Source organism: Dendrobates tinctorius, unplaced genomic scaffold (genome assembly GCF_039654945.1).
Source record: "Dendrobates tinctorius isolate UK_male_01 unplaced genomic scaffold, ASM3965494v1 ptg000003l, whole genome shotgun sequence".
Lineage (NCBI taxonomy): Eukaryota > Metazoa > Chordata > Amphibia > Anura > Dendrobatidae > Dendrobates > Dendrobates tinctorius.
This window is the reverse complement of record NW_027361671.1, coordinates 69,090,740-69,105,388: the sequence shown is the minus strand read 5'-3', so window position 1 is coordinate 69,105,388 and position 14,649 is coordinate 69,090,740. Positions and strand designations below refer to the sequence as shown.

Below are 14,649 nucleotides of genomic sequence, written 5' to 3'. Positions count from 1 at the left end.
TTAAGGATGGCTTGTTTCACCTGCATGGAGAGCTCCTTTGACCGCCTGTTTCCTTCACAGCAAAACCTTCCAAATGCAAGCACCACTCCTCAAATCAACTCCAGGCCTTTTGTCTGCTTAATTGAGAATGACATAATGAAGGGATTGCCCACACCTGTCCATGAAATGGTCTTGGAGTCAATTGTCCAATTACTTTTGGTCCCTTTAAAAACAGGGTGGCACATGTTAAGGAGCTGAAACTCCTAAACCCTTCATCCAATTTTAATGTGAATACCCTCAAATGAAAGCTGAAAGTCTGAACTTCAACTGCATCTGAATTGTTTTGTTTAAAATTCATTGTGGTAATGTCTAGAACCAAAATTAGAAAAATGTTGTCTCTGTCCAAATATATATGGACCTAAATGTATCTCACCGGATAAACTAGAAGACTTCGTCAAGACAATTTTCAAAAAACTACTACCGACACTTACAGACCAAGGTCTCATCATTGATAGGATCCACAGACTTCCCAAACCACGGAATATCGATAAAGATCTACCTAGAGATACCATCTTAAGGGTACACTTCTTCAAGCTTAAGGAAAAAATTCAACAATCGGTTAAAGATCTAGGAGGTTTTCCAGAACCCTATGTTCACCTTCAGCTATTTACGGATCTTTCAAAGGAAACGATTGAAGGAAGAAAGTCTTTTAAGCCAGTCACTTCCACCTTAAGGGAAAATAATATCCCCTATAAATGGGGCTTCCCACTTAAACTTTTGATAATCTACAAAGGAAAGACGACCGTCCTATTCTAACCAAAAGAAGGAAGAGATTTCCTGTCCTACTACAGAATACCTGACTGCCATAGAATCTTCAACTCTCAAGACCCTGGGCCCTCATCAGAGAAGGGATGATCCAACGGAGAAACCTGGCCAATATATTTACTCACCTTGTTATAAGACCTCTCTACACTTCTTGATTATTTGGTCAATGTATTGTACTGTACTGCTTATTATTCTTCTTTCCACAGGTTTTCTCACTTCTCTACTACTTTATGGACTCATATATCACATGAGATTATTTTCCTTCTGGGAATAGTGTTGTTATGCCAAGGGATGCCTCCAATGGGATCCATACACAAACTTTCCCCACTAAGGAATTAGAGCCTTCCGGATCGGCTCTTCCTGATGGACAATTTTTTTCTTATTGTTTTTGTGTCTCTTTTGCTTTTGGTTTCAAATAGGTATATAGTTTGAGGTTTTTGGACAACTAAGTTCTACAAAGGTAGGTGCACTCTGGTTTCTGCATTTCCTCTACCCCACTTCATACGAACCCAGCCATTCTTGTAACATGAAAATAAAATTTGTATCATACAATGTCAGGGGGCTAAATAGAGCTTGGAAGAGATTTTCCATTGGTAGGGAGATTAACGGGATGCAACCTGAGGTTGTATGCCTTCAAGAAACCAAATTTCCCATTTGTATTTGAATCTTGCGGCCCACGAAAGAAAGCTGGGGTTTTAACCCTGATTAGTAACTCAATTTCCTTTGAATTGCTTTCTGAAGTAAAAGACGAAAAAGGACATTATCAAATTCTCCTGTGCAAATTGAACGGCCAAACCTTCACAATAGTTAATACTTATGTTCCCACCATCAGACAAATAAGCTTCCTGAATAAGCTAATGAAAAAATTAGACACCTTACGATCAGGAACCCTACTTTTGTTAGGGGACATTAATATGGTGCCAAATGGTGTACTAGACTCCACCTCTCCCAGCAGACAAAAAACGCAATCCTTGAACAGCTGGATTTATAATCACGAGCTATTCGACTCATTCCGCTGTTTGAACATCACATCTAGAGAATTTACTCATTTTTCTGATGGCCATCAGTCGGCATCTAGAATAGATCTGATACTCACAGATGTCTTCTCCTTGCCAAAGTTCTCCTCCAGCTCCATACTTAATAAATCTATTTCGGATCATTCCCCGGTAACTGCAGAACTGATAATAGGGTCCCCAATTCATCCCCAATTCATGTGGAAATTCAACTCCTCTCTGCTTCATAACCCCACCATCAAATCTGAAATCAGATCAGCCTTACAAAATTATTTTAGTGAAAATGAATCAAACCTCCTCAATCCGTTTACCTATTGGAATGCTCACAAGGCGGTGTTGAGGGGAGTCTTGATTCAAATTTCCTCCAGACAAAAAAAAATTAATAGGGATAAAATCCTTACCCTACAACAGTCTATTAAATCTAAAGAAGAGGAACTATGTCGATCCTCTGTTTCCTCTAACAAACAAGCTGTATTATCAGAACTTAGTGATCTCAGGTTGCAGTTAAGGAAAATCATATTCAATTTTTACGACTCAGCTATTAGATCAGCAAAATGCAAACATTACTTATCTATAAATCGCCCTTCAAAATACATGTCAAACAGAATTAAGAATATACGGAAACGGAATAGAATTGACAGTATAACTTCCTCTAATGGTACATCCCTGGTCCACCCTAAAGATATTGTAGGAGCTTTTGCCGATTATTACAAAAATCTGTACAATATCAACCAAGTCAACCACAATATGCAGCCATCTACCTCAGAGATTGGATCATTTCTTTCCAGCATGAACCTTCCAAAGGTTAACCCTGAAGACTTATCATTTTTGTCTTCTCCCTTCGATGAACAAGAAGTCCTAGATACCATAAACAAACTTAAAACATTCAAATCAACTGGCCCAGACGATTATTTCAAGTCTTAGTAATATATTAACCCCCCACCTTGTCAAAGTATCTAACTCAGCTTTCCAAACAGGTCAATTTCCTAAAGAGATGCTGGAAGCGACAATTATCGTAATCCCAAAACCAAATTCTGACACTAGCCAAATTTTTAATTATAGACCTATATCCCTCATCAATACAGACGTAAAAATTTATGCAAAGATCCTGGCCAATAGACTAAATCAATTCCTCCCGAGTTTAATTTCCAATGATCAGATAGGCTTCATCAAAGGAAGACAATCCATAGATGGTACGAAGAGACTCAGTAACATAATTAAGCTTATTTCCTCGAACAAACTCAGGACCATTGTTATCTCTCTTGATGCTGAGAAAGCGTTCGAGCGCCTTAATTGGTCATATCTCCAAGCAACTCTCAAAAAATTTGGAATGGCTTCTCAGATCACGAGAGGTATTATGGCTTTGTACTCCGGCCCTGGTGCGAGGGTTTATTCAAACAATCATCTTTCCTCTACGTTTAATATAGCTAATGGGACCAGAAAGGGTTGCCCATTGTCACCATTGCTTTTTGCATTAGGTATTGAACCTCTGGCCCAACTAATCAGGAACAGCACAAAGATCTAGGGAATCAAAACTTTGCACGGAGATTTTAAAATAGCATTGTATGCAGACGATATTATTCTTACCCTCACAGATCCAAGCAACTCTATCTCTGCCTTACAAACCTTAATCCAGATTTTTGCTAAAATCTCTTAATTTAAAATAAACGACTCAAAATCCAAAATACTTGGCTTTAACCTAGGATCAGACCAAGAGGAAATTGAGGGCCTCTCATCTTTGGGGTGGGCCACTGATGGGCTGACATATCTAGGCCTAAAATTCATCAAAACGTAAACTCTCTTATAAAAATAAACTTAGAGCTGCTTACTAAAAAGCTTTTTAATGAATTCCGTGCATCTAGAGATAATGGGCTTTCTTGGTGGGGAAGAATCATGATGGTCAAGTCGTATATTTTCCCAAAAATCCTTTTACCTACTTCGTTCACTGCCTTTCAAAATACCCACTTCCTCTCTCACAAACCTTCAAGCCTCATTAAACTCCTTTTTATGGAATAACAAAAGACCCAGAATAGCAAAAAATATTCTATACAACCATAAATCTTATGGTGGAGCTGGTTCCCCAAATATTACGGCCTATTACATTGCAAATTTAGTCAAACAAAGCTCATACTGGTGGCCTCATGATACGACACCAGCTTGGCATGAACTAGAACTGTTCTTTAATAATTATAAACCTCTTTACCTACTAATTCTGAACCAACTCCTTCATAAAAAATTAATTACAAATTCTTATCCGATTTTTCAAGCTATTTCTGAAGCTTGGAAAAAATTTTCTGCTCCAAAAAGAGGCTCTAACAAAGAAGTCACAATAAAAAATCTGGCTCTATCAGTTATCTTCCAAGCGTCTAATCAGACCATTGACCCCATTTGGTCTGAACTTGGACTTAAAAAAATTAAAGATTTATACGATGGCGTTACTTGTACACCTTACAATAAACTCAAGGAAAGATTTCAATCTACCGCCCCTGCTTTCTTACAATATGTTATCCTCAAAGACATGAGTTCTTTACTATCTACCCGAGAATCTCTGAACCAGCAGTTAACCTTATTTGTAATATAGATCATAATATTTTTTGGAGTTTTGAATACACGTACAAATGGTGTAACAATAGCTTTGAAGCGGTAAAGACTCAAAATATTGTCAAATGGGAAACCGAATTGCACACGACAATTGACCCTTCTGACCTTGAACAGGCATGTACCTTCTCGTATGCCTCTTCCATTTCCATATCACTACAAGAGACTCACTTCAAGCTTTTAACAAGATGGTATTATACCCCTGTTAGACTTCATAGAATCTACCCTGACAATTCTCCGCTCTGTTGGAGGGGCTGTGGATGGCCAGGAAATATCTTGCATATATTTTGGCAATGTCCCAAAATTGTTCCCTTTTGGAGAGATTTCTAACCTTATCGATTTTATCCTAGGACCACGACTTATTTTGTCTCCTCGTCTGGCCCTTCTTTCTCTGGACGCAGACAAAATTGATACTTCTAACAGGCTATTGATTATGCACATTTTACTAGTCTCCAAACATAGTATTGCCTTTCTTTGGAAAAACCCAAAACCCCCACAAATTAATGAAATTATAGACAAACTTAGCCTTCATCATTCTTTTGAACTGAAATTTGCGAATGTGCATGATCAATTTGCTAAATATTCTAGGAAATGGTCTAGATGGCTGGAGTTCTCTTAAGTCTTCACCCAGAGTGCACCTGCCTAAGGCTCCTTGTGTTTGGGTCTTTGGAACATATATATTAATATATTATATGCTTAAATACCTACCTTTGTAATAATTCACTGCATAATATGCTTCTGCATTAACTTGTTTCATTTTATGTCTTCTTTATATTTGGACTTTATTGTACTTCCTTTTTCCTTCTTTCCCTTTACATTTTTCCCTCTCCCCCATCATTCCTCCCCCATCCTCCCCATTTATTGAAACTCAAATAAAACATTTGGAAAACATATTATTATACCATTGCACCCATTAGTAAGCCACCATAAGTTCAACTATAATTGCAAAGTTATATCGAAGCAAGAACATACAGATTAAATATTAGAAATATGACAAAGGAAGAAATCGGTCATGGGAAAAACATATAATATAATATTAATAGATTCGAATATAACTAACTAACAATCAGGTGGCTAGAAGAGGAGATGACAGGGTGAAGAGATTAAAGGAGTGTGAATCCTTTTGGATTCATACTCTACAGACTCTGTCACCACTGGGGTTAAATAGAGAGTATGATATTGTTAGTTAGTTATATGTGTGTGGATTTATGTGTGTCTCAGGAAATAACACATTGGTTTGTGAAATATACTGTGCAAATGAGAGGAGTCTTCTCTCTAGGAGGATAATTGTCTATGATAATTTCAGGAGTCGTACCAGTAGTATTATGATGCTATTATTTTTTCAACATGTATGTTTTATTTTTGTAAATATATTTAGTCTGTGACCTAGACGTAACATATGAACTAATGTCTCTTTGTATATGAAAGATTTTTTCTTTCACTTTTTTGATCTTTTATTGTTTGATTTATTTCAGATAAATTCTTGATAAAGACTTAATAGCCGAAACGTTGATTTTTTTATCTGTCGATTCCTGATTATTTGTATCATTTTTTGGTCTGCTTTTCATTAACCGTGGATGTATAAATAAACATTTGATCATTTAAATTTTGTGTGCCGAGGTCTTCTATGTTATATTGCCAAAACGTTAGGTGTTTCCATTATTTTGTCCAACCCCTGTACTTAGCCATTGCATTAAGGATTGTTTCAAACATACCACATGTCCATAAATTGATTAAATTTTACCCTCTTAGCACAACACTCTGCACAACTTACACAAACCAACACATTATTCTTTTGTGCACCAGTAAAACCAAATGCATTATTTTCTTTACTATAACTATGCCTCTAGAAAATTCCTTGAGGAGTTTAGATTCCAAAATTGCATTACTTTTCGAGGGTTCCACTGTTTTAGGCACATTCAAATCCAACATGGCATCCGCAGAACATTCCATCCTAGTCTGCACTGCAAAACATCACTCCTTGATTGATGTACTCAGAAGTTGCACAACACATATTATAGTCATTTTCTCCTGTTACCCCTGTGAAAATAAAAAATTAGGGGCTAAAACAACATTGTTGTAGGGAAAATGTGATTTTTTTATTTTCACGGCTCAACTTTATAAAATTCTTTGAAGCATCTGTGGATCTAGAAAAATTCCTTGAGGGGTTTAGTTTCCAAAATGGGGTCACTTGTAGGAGGTTTAAACTGTTTAGGCACATCATGGAGTCTGCAAACGCAACATGGCATCTGCTATCAATTCCACCCAATGTTGGGCTCCAAAAGTCGAATGTTACTCCTTCTGTGCTGTGCGCCCAAACAGTAGTTCTTCACCCCATATGGGGTTTTGCTATACACAGTGGAATTTGCACAATAAATTGTACTGTCCATTTTCTCCTGTTATCCTTTGCAACTTTTCGTTCTAAAGCAATATTTTTGTGGGAAATTAAGACTTTAATCTTCCCTTCCGCATTGCCTTAATTCCTGTGAAGCCCCTAAAGGGTTAATAAAGTTCTTCAATGTGGGTTTGAGCATCTTGAGGGGTGCAGTTTTTAGAATGGTGTCACTTTTGGGTATCTTCTGTCATATAGGCCCCTCAAAGTCTCTTCAAATGTGATGTGGTTCCTAAAAAATGGTTTTGTAAATTTTGTTGGAAACATGAAAAATAGCTGATAACATTTATCCCTTCTAACGTCCTACCAAAAAAAGTTATGCTTCAAACATGATGCTGATGTGAAGTAGATATGTGACAAATGTTATTTATTAGCAATTTTGTATGGTATAAAAATCTAGTTTAAAGGCATAAAAAATCAAAGTTTGAAAATTGCAAAATGATCACACTTTTTGTCAAAGTTTCAATATTTTCATAAACACCAGGGCCCAGGTGCAAATGTAACTCCTGCAACTATAGTAGTTACGCCCCTGACCATAGTGCACGGCAATCTAAAAGCGACATTGCCGTGCACATGTTCAGTCTTTTGCTTCTTCTTCAACCTTCTTGAAGAGGTTAAAAGAAGCAGAGGATGTTTATTCTTTGGAAGCCATTCACCACAATAAGGGAAAGAATAAAGAAAAGATTCAGAGGAGAGCTGCAAAAACAAAGCAAAACTGCAATAAGCAGTGTCCTTACCATAACTTAGAGTAAGTTTCTTAATCTGAGATGTAATAATAACATGATATAGACCAAATCTTCTGGTCTAACATCAAGCATGTGTAAGGGTCGGCCAGAACCGTGGCCACGGCCGAGGACACCGGGGCACTTGTGTCCTGGCCTTCCCTCAAAGAGAAATAATGTTCACTAGTCAGCATACCTGTGTCCTCCGGTTCAACTTCCTCTGGATCTTCCCTTCTCTGCAGTAGACCCCCTCTTGATAGTTTTGCATTAATTGAAGCACAGTCCATTTCAACTTCAACAAGAACATCTTTACTGGGTTCACTACACAGCACATCCAAAGTCTTTACAGCTTTTACAACAGGCTTCACAAAACAACTCTTGTGATCACAAGGCACGGGCCCAGGTTGGACCATCCTTGACGATTCCTCAGCATCCTTTCTGCACAGCTCTGTTACGGATATGCATCCCTTGGTCTGTTTCACCCCAGACGCAAGATCATTATTTCCCGAAGTCAGAAGCCACTGGGAGAGCGACCTGCCCTTCTGTGCTGTTCCATGCGCTTGCACCACATGCTTTCTGTCCAATCTCACTGCATCTATAGGTTCCTCCAGCCATTTGGCCCTGGCCCTGAGAGTATCTGCCCATGAAATGAGTTGCCACATACTGGAACCACTATTGGTCCCCCAACTGTATCAGCCCACTGCTGTGGTGTCCTGATGTTGTGGATGACTTGGCTTTACTCCTTCAATGTTGTGTGACTGCTGTGGTGTCCGGGCCTATAGCCCTTGTGTACAGTTCGGGCATCCCTCACTCTCTGCCTTATCCTAACACCTACACTCCTTATCACACAGCAGCCCCTCCTACTGTTAACCATGTACTTACACTATCTAACATGCCCCCATCTAGTGGCCAATCTACAAACAGCATTTTCCATAGCTTTGTACAAAGCAGCATATGAGAATACATTTAACACTTAACGTAATACACAAAATAGTGTAGCAGTACTTATGTGACACACTTAATGATAACACTGGTCAACAGCATTTTTGGTGCCAAAGATATTTCATCGAATTTAGGGTATTTTTGGGGTGCTGATTCTGAATATGTCATCAGTTTTGCCAGATTGGCTCAAGTTTTTGAGATTTTTGGTATCTTATTTATAGCACTTGTTGGTAAATGCGACGCATCATCTCATTAATTTCTTTGGATTAGTACTTGAACTGAGCAGTTCTCAATATAGTTTTGTGTTAATTAGTGTTCTAAAAGTTTGTTCATAGCTTGATTTTTGCACTAACTTTATGTTGTTGTCTGTTTTCCAGTGAAAAGCATGAACTCATCATGAAGAAGTTGTCTTAACGATCCAGACTCATTCTGTTACATTTGTGGTGAATATACACTGCCAAAACATAGAAGAAACATAACACACTTCGTAAAAAAAGTGTATTTTGCCTATTTTGGGGTTATGCTTGGGGACCAAGACAAGTTTTGGGCACCACACATAGTGTGCAAAGCATGTATCGAATTATTACGAAAATGGAGCAAAGGACAAAGAAAAAGCTTCAAATTTGGTGTTCCAATGGTGTGGAGAGAGCCAAAAAATCATCATGATGACTGTTATTTCTGTGCAGTGCAAGTGCAAGGATTCAATAAGCATAAGAAACGAAAATGGGAGTAACATGGAATCTGCAAGAAGGCCTGTCCCTCATTGTGAAGATGTGCCTGTACCTGTGTTTACCATAAATAACAGTCATCATGATGATTTTTTGGCTCTCTCCACACCATTGGAACACCAAATTTGAAGCTTTTTCTTTGTCCTTTGCTCCATTTTCGTAATAATTCGATACATGCTTTGCACACTATGTGTGGTGCCCAAAACTTGTCTTGGTCCCCAAGCATAACCCCAAAATAGGCAAAATACACTTTTTTTACGAAGTGTGTTATGTTTCTTCTATGTTTTGGCAGTGTATATTCACCACAAATGTAACAGAATGAGTCTGGATCGTTAAGACAACTTCTTCATGATGAGTTCATGCTTTTCACTGGAAAACAGACAACAACATAAAGTTAGTGCAAAAATCAAGCTATGAACAAACTTTTAGAACACTAATTAACACAAAACTATATTGAGAACTGCTCAGTTCAAGTACTAATCCAAAGAAATTAATGAGATGATGCGTCGCATTTACCAACAAGTGCTATAAATAAGATACCAAAAATCTCAAAAACTTGAGCCAATCTGGCAAAACTGATGACATATTCAGAATCAGCACCCCAAAAATACCCCAAATTCATTAAAATATTTTGGACACCAGAAAAAAAATTTTTTTTCGTTGACCTGTGTAATACACCTGATAGTGTAGCAATACCAGTAAAATGCAAGTAAGGCTGGTTTCACATTAGCGCTTTTGTGCGCAGCGCATCGGGCGCACCAGTGCGCATGCGCACTGCGCACCTATATTTTACATGATGTGCGCATGGTCTTGCGCATATTTGCGCTTTCGTGCGCATGCGTTTTTTTGTCTTTTGCGCCAGGCGCGTCAGACGCAACATGTTGCATTTTTGGTTCCGCCCTGTCTCGTTAAAACAACGCATGCGCACGGAATGCGCACGGAATGCGCAAAAACACCACATTGGAGCCTATGGGAGCGCAATACTTGCGCATGGTCTTGCGTTTTTATGCGCATGCGTTTTTTACATAAACATGACTGAAATTTGGTCTAGACAGTAAAAAAAAAAAATTGAACCAAGGTGATAAAATGGTGTGGGCACTGGGATTCCACAATACTTTAAGGATTGCTCACTAGTGGACACACAGCACAAGCTGCACCAATGTAAGTATGAAAAACCTAATGTCTGGCTGAAATTTCAATACATTTCTATGTACTTATGTCTCTTTTTTTTTTTTATTGCAGCATGTCTTCATCTGGTGAAGAATATGTCCCCGGGACAGGGCAAGAGGCAGAAGAAGTGAGTACTATGCTTCCGTATGGATTTGAAAAAATAAACACATGTGATTAATTTTTTTGGTTTAATTTTCAGAGCTCATCCTCCATCACGCCACCACCACCGGAGGAACGGCAGGAGCAGCAAGGCCAAGTGCGGGCGGGTAGACGTGATGTAAGTACAGACGGACTGTTTTTTTTTTTTTTTTACTTATTTTCTAGTCTGGTTTTTTTTTTTTTTTTTTTTTTTTTTGGTATTTTTTAGTTTTTTTTTTTTAAATTTTCATGGTTGTTTTTTTCGATGTTTGTTGTTTTTTTTCCATTTATTTCCATTTAAAACAAATAATTTTTTCATGGATTGTTTATCAATATCTAGGGCTCAAAGTGTGTATGTGTGTGTGTGTGTGTTTGTGTGTGTGTGTGTGTATGTTTGTTTGTTTGGGTATATGGGCACGGGACTATGGGATGGAGGATATATATGATGGGTATATGGGCACGGGATAGAGGATATGTATGATGGTATATGGGCACGGGACTATGGGATGGCGAACATGTATCATGTGTATATGGGCACAGGCATATGAGATGGCGAATATGTATGATGGGTATATGGGCACAGGACTATGGGATGGAGGATATGTATGATGGAATATGGGCACGGGACTATGGGATGGAGGATATATATGATGGGTATATGGGCATGGGATGGAGGATATGTATGATGGTATATGGGCACGGGACTATGGGATGGCGAACATGTATCATGTGTATATGGGCACAGGCATATGAGATGGCGAATATGTATGATGGGTATATGGGCACAGGACTATGGGATGGAGGATATGTATGATGGAATATGGGCACGGGACTATGGGATGGAGGATAATTTTAAATTTATATAACTAACCACAGTTAGTTACTATGCCCGGGCTCTTCAGCTAGTTATCGATATTTTTTTTTTTTAAATCTTTCAAAGATTAATGTTTGTCTTTCTTTTCTAGGCTCCACAGCGGGAGGAGGACCTCGCCCTGGACAACGACGAGCTCATCCGTCTAGTCCAGGAGCGAGTCCCGTTGTGGGACACCCGTCACCAACTGCACTCGGACAACGTGGTGATCCGGCGGCTCTGGAACGAGGTGGCCGCATCGCTGATGGATGGCTGGGACAACGCCTCTCCCCGGGTCCGCAAGGATTTTCGTAAGTATTTAAATGCAGTGTGATGCAGCAGTGATCTTGGCCGGGATCACCCAACTGTGTGTGATGCTATTAACTCCATGGAGTTTCTATCATCACACACAGTTGGATGATCACAGCCTCCAGTGCATAGTCTTACTTTTTTTCTTTTTTTTTTTTTTCCATCACAGTGAACAAAGTCAGAACCCGTTGGCGCTCGATGAAGGACCGCTTCAACAGGGATATCCGTCAGGAGAATAAGGTTCGCAGTGGTGCTGCGGCAAGGACCGGCACGAAGTACCGATACCATCGTGCCTTGGCATTTTTAAGACCGGTCCTTGCCTCCCGAACGTAAGTATTTTCTAGTTGTATTGTGTTTTATTCTGTGCTTTTCTATTCCACAGGAGTTGGCGATTGTTAATTTATGGTAGTAATTTCTTTCTTTTCTTTTCACAGCACCTGGAGCAGCACCCTGCAACCTGGTCCCGAAGCGGTCCTTCATCAAGCTGCCCCGGACCCCTCCCAGCCATCCATCAGCGAGGAAGCACCTTGCAGGTCTGCACCACAGTCATCTGGAGACCAGGAAGCTGGTCGCTCAGGTGTTCCCCTGTCCCAGGTCTCTGCCACTGGTTTTGCGGGCACTTCCCGCCAGCAGCGGCAGAGGACCTTGGACAGGCCTCTCATGCCCGAGTTCGTTGAATTGAGCTCGGTCTTTCAGAGTAGCCTCAAGGCACTCTTCGATAGACTTGAGAGTGGTTTCCTCCTTTTGGACCAACGCTACAAGTCTATCGAGGGTCGCCTTGAGCGCCTGGAAGTCGACCTCGCCAGACCAGCGCATCATTTTTATACCCAAATAGCTCGGGACACGGCGGAACACCTTACCCCTGACCTCCAGTTGACTGTCATGCAGGCCTGCAACAATGCTTTTATGCAGGCTATGCAGCAGAGTAGGATTATGCAGCAGTCAGTGGTGGCATTTCCACCGGTGCCACCACTGACTCGTTTTACAGCATTACCTGCTTCTGCTGCATATCACTGCACAGCCACCACACTTCCAAGCCTCGCCGGACACCAATATACCGCCCCAAGTCCGATTGCAGCTGGACACTTACCCGCCAACACCATGCCAAGCGCTGCTCCTGCCTGGCCCACCACTGCTGCCGCCACCACCACTGGATGGCCCGTCGTCACCACCCCTGCCTTGAGCGCCGCAACCACCACCACCAGCGGGAGGACCACCCCGGTATGGACCGCCACAGCCACCACGCCTGCATGGACCGCCACCACCACCACCACCACCACCACCTCGGAGCAGCATCAGCTGGGGGACCCGCATTCAATATTTACGGCCCCTGCCAGGACATCCACCACCTCCAGCATGCCACAGCTGGAACAAGATCCTGGCAGGCGGTCAACAAGTGCCAGGCGGTCCCCCAGCTCCAGCCAGTCCCCAGCCTCCAGGCGTTCCAGAGGCTCAAGGCAGTCCAGAGGCTCAAGGCGGTCCAGAGGCTCAAGGCGGTCCCCGGGGTCTAGCCAGTCCTCAGGCTCAAGCGAGGACAGCAGGAAGACGACGGGCCACCGTCCTAAAAAAACAAAGAGGAGGACTCTTACCCTCCCTCCTCCCTCACCTCCCACTTCACAACTTTCCTTGCCTCAGCTCCCTTCCCCCACTTCTTTGGTTCCTCCTTCCCCTAGAACCCCTTACTCCACCCAAAGCCGTTCCTCATCCCTCCACACCCCCCAGTTTCCAGCAACTAAAAAATAATTTAAATAAATGTTATATTTTTTTTTCAAAATAATGTTTGGTTATTGTGTCTTTCGCCGCCTGCACACACTGCGCCCTACACTATGGTTTGTTTTTCTTTACTTTATACCGGATGGTCAGCCATCCAACTCTGAAAGGGATACTATATTTTTTTTTTTTTTTTTATATACATATATATATATATATATATATATATATATATATATATATATATAAATAAAACAAAAATGAAATATAGTATCCCTTTCAGAGTTGGATGGCTGACCATCCGGTAGAAAGTAAAGAAAGGGAAACCACCAAAAAAAAAAAAATATATATATATATATATATATAAAAATAAATATATATATATATATATATAAATATATAAATATATAAATATATATATATAAATATATATATAAATATATATATATAAATATATAAATATATATATATAAATATATAATATATATTTATATAAATATATTTATATATATATATATATATATTTTTTTTTTTTTTTTTTTTATGGTGGTTTCCCTTTCTTCAATTTAACCTGGGCAGATGAGTAGTGGAGTTTATTAAGACACAGTACACTGGGTACAGGTATAAAAAACCATGTATTTTATTTTTAACAAACAACAAAACTATTAAACCATTTGATCCTGCCATGCTACACGACCAACATCGGATAAAAAGTAGTCCGCAAATTGGTCCCTCATTTGGGCAACTTCGACTGAGGACCGAAGAGGGTGCTGAGTAAAATCTGGCAAAGGGTTGGCAGCAGGCTCATCCATGTCAAAGTTCGGCCGCTCCTTTGCCATAACAAAATTGTGGAGAACCACGCATGCCTTCACGACCTCATCAACTGTTTCCATTTTGAGATTGATGGCGGTGCTGAGAATTCGCCATCTGGACACTAGAATGCCAAAGGCGCACTCTACAGTCCTGCGAGCCCTCGTAAGCCTGTAGTTGAAAATTTTCTTGCGGTGGTCCAAGTCACGGCTGGAGTACGGCTTCAGCAGGTTTGGGCACATCTGAAATGCCTCATCCCCAACCACTACAAATGGCAGTGGTGGAGTTTGGGTTTGGGGAAGAGGCCGTGCCAGTGGAAAATTGAAATGGTTGCCGTACAACCTCCAGCCCATATCAGAGTTCTTAAAAGTCTGTGAATCGTTGCCCCGTCCGAATGCCCCTATGTCCACCGCCACAAACCGGCAGTCTGCATCCGCAATGGCCATTAGGACTGTGGAAAAGT

At 40.3% G+C, this 14,649-nt stretch overlaps 1 protein-coding gene across 1 annotated transcript; it reads left to right on the top strand.

Annotated features, from left to right (window-relative positions):
* Positions 1-11,402: 11,402 nt before the first annotated feature.
* Positions 11,403-13,409, top strand: LOC141080577 (uncharacterized). The gene is made up of 2 exons (XM_073565889.1): positions 11,403-11,995; positions 12,101-13,409. The coding sequence occupies exons 1-2, from the start codon at positions 11,865-11,867 to the stop codon at positions 13,407-13,409; spliced, it is 1,440 nt and encodes a 479-aa protein (XP_073421990.1). The 5' UTR covers positions 11,403-11,864.
* The last annotated feature ends 1,240 nt before the right edge of the window (positions 13,410-14,649 follow it).

Excerpts from the sequence above, each read along its gene's own strand:
- LOC141080577 (XM_073565889.1), top strand. The coding sequence starts at position 11,865 with ATGAAGGACCGCTTCAACAGGGATATCCGTCAGGAGAATAAGGTTCGC. Across the intron at positions 11,996-12,100 it reads CCGGTCCTTGCCTCCCGAAC|CACCTGGAGCAGCACCCTGC; the intron begins GTAAGTATTTTC and ends TTCTTTTCACAG.